Source organism: Dermacentor albipictus, chromosome 1, assembly GCF_038994185.2.
Source record: "Dermacentor albipictus isolate Rhodes 1998 colony chromosome 1, USDA_Dalb.pri_finalv2, whole genome shotgun sequence".
Taxonomy (NCBI): Eukaryota; Metazoa; Arthropoda; class Arachnida; order Ixodida; family Ixodidae; genus Dermacentor; species Dermacentor albipictus.
The window spans coordinates 315,286,512-315,293,034 of record NC_091821.1 but is presented as its reverse complement, the minus strand read 5'-3'; the positions used below and the strand labels follow the sequence as shown (position 1 = coordinate 315,293,034).

At 44.9% G+C, this 6,523-nt stretch overlaps 1 protein-coding gene across 1 annotated transcript in view; it reads left to right on the top strand.

The window, feature by feature from the left end:
- Nucleotides 1–625: 625 nt before the first annotated feature.
- Nucleotides 626–6,523, top strand: part of LOC135904431 (uncharacterized) — a 106,124-nt gene continuing 100,226 nt past the window's right edge. The window contains exons 1-2 of the mRNA XM_065435285.2: nt 626–1,535; nt 2,007–2,251. Coding sequence (XP_065291357.1) covers nt 738–1,535; nt 2,007–2,251 — 1,043 coding nt within the window. The 5' untranslated portion in view covers nt 626–737. The remainder of the gene's footprint in view (nt 1,536–2,006; nt 2,252–6,523) is intronic.

The window sequence follows — 6,523 nt, the reverse complement described above, 5'->3', positions numbered from 1 at the left end:
CGCCAGTGGCAGCCAGCAAAATTCTTTTTTTTTCGACAAGCACAAATGAAGTCGCTTTTTCCACAATCAGTCGCGGACGTGTAGGAAGCTGCACCTTTTGTCTATTTGTTCTTGGCGCTTTTGCGAAGACATTGTGCGTGTGCATGGAGAGGGGATCGCCCTTATGTCACCCACACTCCACCTCCCTACGAGGCACCACTAGCCCTGGATTTGCTTTCACATTCAACCTTTCTTTTGTCCATGTTGCTCTTTTTGAGCCCGCGTCCTGAAACTTCCTGTTCCGTGGTAAAGGGAAGGGATTTCTCAGTAAATTTCGGAGGGGTTTCGACCCCTCCCCCCTGGCTCCGCCAATGTTAATACTATAATGAGCTAGAACAACTTCGAACATTATTCTAGCGCAGTGTAGTAATGCGCCCACTTCCTCCGCCGCCCTCGGTTCTGCCTAAGCACTTACGTCCTCCGATCTCAAAAGAAGTCCGCAGTGGGCGATTGTCTGTCACTAAAAGCAAGCTTCAAACAACGAAGCCAACGTCACTGTTGTCGACGCATCATAGCACGTCAAAGAAAAGAAAAAGAAAGGAGTATTGAGGCAACGCGTCAGGATGTGTATCCCTATTGTATCCATCCGCGCCTAACGTGCGGCGCAGCAACTCGCACGCCGTGCAGAGAGCCCTATGGTTTTTGGCGCGAGCTGTGAACTTCGTAATCGCAGCCTTTCGAACAGATTATAACCGGCTATGGGGCGGAGGAAGTCGAGCTTTATGACCAAGGCTCAAAAACTTGCAAGAGCGGCACGTTTTACGGCTGGACGAACAGCGCATCGACAAACGGCAGAAGAAGGCAGCCAAGAAGAAATGCCAGAAACCGACGGCGCCGACGGAACCCCCGAGTCGCCATGTTCTCCTAGCACCGACAAACAAGCAGCGGTCGAGGAGGAAACCTCTCCTCGTTCTCCTCCTCCAGGCGACGCCAGTGCTGCCAACGCTTCGGAGGGGTCGCGTCGCGAAACGGACGAAACTTCGGCTGCCAAGATGGCGACGCCCACAATCGTTTCTCGTGTCTTCGACATCGACAAGGATGATCCTGACTCGTGGTGCACCGTGGGCCTCGTTACTAACAGCGAGTGTCACCAGACTATCTTGACGGCTGAGAGGGGCATAAAAAGCTTCTGCGACTTGCCTGCAGTCGAGCAGACAGCAATAACCTCTCGCCTCGGCACCGACGATGTGCAGACCGTCTGCTTCCACCATCGGAGGTTCTATCTGTACGCTGAGCGACACAAACAAGGATGCCTCGATCGGCTTCTTCAACATAATGGTGATCAACCGCTGGATGGTCAGATAAAGGTGACGAGTCAATTAGCCGAATCGTGCCGCGACATCGTGGAGCTAGAAGAAGGGGAGCTACTGTGCAAAGTGTGCGTCGGTGCGATCAAGAGCAAGCAGGACTCTTCTAGTGACGCACCGCCGAGACGCAGCTCCTTCGCTTTCATTCTTAACTCGAAGAAATACCAGGATCGAGCCAAGAGGATTGATGTGAGTTGGCAGCACGCCTACAGTATCGCACTGATTGCGCCTACCCCCGTGTTTACGTTCTGCTGCAAGGCTAGCCGTTAGCAGTTTACCGCAGTGTAGTTCGTTTAGTACTGCTGTGTAGGGTCCTCCCTGATATTTAATTGTAATGCGCTTCGCGTTCAATGTTTGTGTGAACCATGCCATGAAGTGATCGCGATTCACTAGATTTCACTTGGGCCCTTGCTCAAAATGCAGCCTTAAGTGTATACAGCATACATGTGGCGTTAAAACTGCATTTAGGATGACGGAAATGCATCTACATTTATCATCAGCGAACACATGCGCATAATTTAAATGCGGTAAGAAATGTTGCTTGTTCTTGGTTGTACGGAAACAAAGTGGTGAGAAGAACACAGAATTAAATGACTAGCTGCCCACTTGTGTCAGTCACATTGGTTCTGTGAAATACAGTTGGTTTGTGCTTCCTTGCAGGACATTGTGACCCGATGTTCCGTAGGTATCATGACACGTTCCTTGTGCCACATGACCTCAGACACATTTGATGAGTCTATCAGTGACTTCACTTCTCTGGCTTATGGCACTGCAAAGGCCCTCGTTTCTCGCATCGGTCGAACATTTGAAAACATCTGTATGCACCATGAGCGACTCTACCTCGAAGGCTATGGTGCTCCTTGCTTCGACCCGGAGAACAAACACAACAGTCAAGTCTCATCAGGGTATGCACTATTGCCTCTTTACCTTTTCATTTGTAGTTATTGCAGATGCTTCAACACGTCTGATTTTAAACATTGGGGATTTTGTGAGTAGTGACATCAAGGCACCTTATAAGGGTTCGTGCGTTAGTTACCTTTGACATCACAGATTGTAGTTATTGCAGATGCTTCAACACGTCTGATTGTAAACATTGGGGATTTTATGAGGAGTGACATCAAGGCACCTTATAAGGGTTCGTGCATTAGTTACCTTTGACATCACAGATCTGAAATTGTCTGCTCAGAATTTCGTGATAAAAAAAAAAATATCATACTTACTTGAACTTCAGAGCCTATACTCGGAAATCATAAGCTGAAGAAAAAAATCATAAGCGATGAATGTAATGTCTGGTCAGCTGTACATTCTTATGCATACACTGCTTGTTGCAAATATTTATGTTATTGCACATGACATGTCAGAAGCTCACTGTCATGATATAAGCTTGCTTGCCATTGTCATCTGCAGGTATACATTGGTGGTAGGGACATCGTACTTGTCAATGCATCAATGTAGATGACCGTGTTCCTCAAGCACAATGGGGTGTTTTAAGTTTTCTCCGTTGCTTTAGAAATGCAGTGAGGCTTGAGGGAATCATCTTTCAAAGGAAGTTCTCCTACACACCAATCGGCCACTTGCAATTGCGGCTTTTCATTCGACCAGTGTTTGGTAATGTTTGGGAAGTACCTGCAGGTTTTGGCAAATGTGCTTTCTCAGTCACCCGTTTGGTGTAATAACATAGCTGTGGTCCTCGAATGAATTTTTGAAGCTGACATCAGTGCTTGCATGCAACTTGCCTGTAAAATCCTTGAATGGCATCCTCAATTGTGAGTTGGCACCTGAATTTCCCCTGACATTTTGTAAAAAAAATAGCGTATTATAATAAATGCTGCTTGATAAATGCAGTACATTGTATTCAAAATCAAGAAAACTCCCAGTTTAATAAATTTCAGCATATTCTACATAAAATTCCGGCAGAAGTCATCCCACAATAAAAATTGAAATTAATGCGATCAGCACTGCAGAAATGTAGCGACACACTGTATTGCCACCGCTGAAATGCCGCATGTGTGAAGTGTGTAAGTGGCCGGGCTCTTCCCTCGTGCTCCCTGACCATGGCCGAAGCTAAGGTCAGGGCTTGAGCTTCGCCCAGGTTTGCCACAGCCATGGTCAAGGATTGAGCTTTACTCATCCACCATGTGGTGCTTCCCTCTGGACACACTGCACCATCTGGAGACATCACTGTCAAGCCCATGCAATGGCGCATGTGGGGAATATTTGTGCAGACAAAGATTGTTTGAATACATATGACATGTGTTCGATTCTGCCCAGCGCCAAGAAATTTTAGAGGGTTTTTTCATGCTATTAGTATTCTTAGGATATATCACTTACTTTCCAATGTCTGTTTGCATATCTATCTGTCACTAACCATTTTCTTGCCAGCTTGGGTAACTAACTGGGTGGTTCATGGTATAATGGGCAGAGCATTGGGCTTCTACGCTGATTGATCCCGGTTTGAAACGAACTGTCCGGCCAACTTGGGCGACTGGATATGTGCCACTGAGTATGTGCCACTCTTCAATCACAAAAAAAAAATTTTTTTAAAGATTTCTTTTGTGCTGGGCATAATCAAACATGCATTATATGTACTCAGACAATCTTCCCTGATTTTACACATGCACAATGCGCAGGCATTGTGGCAGCGTCACAATATAGTGCAGTGTGCCAGAGAGAAGTAGGAAAGAGGAGCTTGGCTGCATACATACCTCATACTAGACACAAGGCTTTAAGGAAACCACTGTGTTAGTGTATGTATGCATCCCTTTTTCCTGTCCTCATCATCATCTTTCATCACTCTTTTCTGTTGTTCCTTTCCTTTTTTCCTTGTGCAGAGTAGCAGGCCATAGCATGCTAGCTCAGGCCGACCTCTCTGCCTTTCTAATAAATTATATATCTCTCTCATACATGATGCTTTTTGGCAGTGGCAGTACCATGTGTCTCTTCATTGCTAATCAGAGTACTGTTAGTGTTCATTGTGAGATGGATTCTGCCAGAATCTTTGTCATTGTAGAGTAGCACAGCCCAGTGACCCAAGTTGGCGTCAAAGAGGCCCATTGAAAAGTGGCACATACTCGGTGTCACATACCCTGTGACCCAACTTCTTTTGAGTGGTTTGAACTTGGTTTTTGATGTTTTTTTTAAAGTTACTACGCAATATGATACAAACTGTGGCGCTGCAGAATTCATTGGCTGCATTTGTTCAGGGCGTTACAGCCAGTGAGACTGTCATTGGGATAGCTGGCACAAGCAAATTGATTCCTATTTTTATGCACGAACCATGAGGCATGCGGGAGGCTGCAATGATTTGGGTGGCCATGCTGGCTTTGTACAGCATCATTGATCCAGTAGTTTTATGCATTGAGGGCTGATGCGTGGTGGTGCTCTGTAGACAAAAGGGTGATCACTGTCCACTGTGCTTATTTTTGTTGCTTGTTTGCATCTTTATTAGTCGCACCGTATGAGTTATTTTTCAAGAGGACTTGAGGGTGTCAAATTTGACATCTGATATTACAACCACACGCACGATGATTGGGTATTAGACCATGGTTCATGCTCTTTGTCAACTGTGTATTTCGTAATAGTACATGTGCCTTTGGTAAAATGTGGGGTAAAAAAGTTAAATGCGAACGAGCAAGCAGGCTAGCTCTATACACCTTGTCTTGTGAGTGTATATTCAGTGGCGTAATAAAGAACATGACAAGCTTGCAACACTGATTACAGTTCATAAAATGAAATCGAAATGTGTGGAGTATTGAACCTACAAAGTAGTCCCTCTTTAATGGGACATTAAAAAGAAAAATACTTTCAGCTGCACTAGTAAGTCACCTACATAAATAACAGAAGAGCCCCTCTTGCTCAGAAAAGAGGCTTGTTAAGCCAGAAGAGATGCAAGAAGGAAAGACAGGTGGCAATCCCACCTTGGAGTTCCCGCTCCAGTTCACCGTGACATCATTATTTTTATAGCGACTGCTCAGGCCTAAATAACTGCTGATTGATGGAGTTTTGCTACATTCCATGCTAGAAGAGCGGAAGACTACTTAGCAACTTGCTAGAGCTTTTACAGATTCTCAATGTCCCAAATACAAAAAAATACTTCTAGATCTGTGATGTCACACTAGTGCTGGTGTTTCAGTGCAAAATTTAATAAGGGGCACTGTGACCTTCATTTGCTCTTCTAATAATCTATTTATTACCGCAATATTTTAAAGTTTCTCTTTGTAGTAATAGAAGAAAGGGGGTTAACCGAGGGGCCCTACTTTTATTAATCATATAATGAGAAGCCAGCAAACAAAGAAATCAAGGACAACATAGGGGAAATTACTTGTACTTACTAATTGAATTAAAGAAATTATAAAAAAGTGGCAATGAAAGTGGATGAAAAAACGGTTTGCCACAGGTGGGGAACGATCCCACGTCTTAGCATTACGCGTGCGATGCTCTAACCAATTGAGCGACCGTGGCACTGTTCACTCATCCACTTTCTTGCGTATTTATATGTTACTACTAGAACTAACCTTGGGAGTGTTAGCCAGCGCCACCACACGCAAACCTTGGCGGCAGATGTGGAAAATCCTTTCTACCACAGGCGTCACGAGTATGTGATCTTTCTCGGTGAAGGCAACTGGTCAATAAATGCTTCCTGCACATGCTTCCTGAAGGCATCAGTGTTGTCGGATTCAAGACCCTCATTATGTAAGAACGAGAAGAAATTGGTTAACCGAGGGGCCAGACTTTTATTGGATTGATCTCCTTTGCCGTGCCTGTTTAATGTTCCATGTGCAGTTTCACACAGTGCCGCCGGTAGCATGTCGTGAATGTAACTATGTTCGCTGCTGCCATCGTGGCATGCTGTGGTGAATCACTTACTTTGCTCCTAGTTTTTAAGACGAAATTATTAGGTAAACTTAAGAGAACATGAAACTATCTTTCGGTTATCTGCATACACTTTGATGGAAACCTTACACCTGCTCCCAACACAGCAGTAGGTGCTCCGAAAGTGGATTTTGCCTATTCCCATGGCTGCTCCAAGATGCTGAAGGGCATTACTACCACTCCATTTTATAAAAACAAAAAGCTTTGAGTGTGACACAGCCTTACTTACTGTAAGTTCGGTTACTAAATCTTGCTAGTTGATGCCATAAGCAGCATCCTCGTCAGAACTGCCAGCAAAGTAGTCT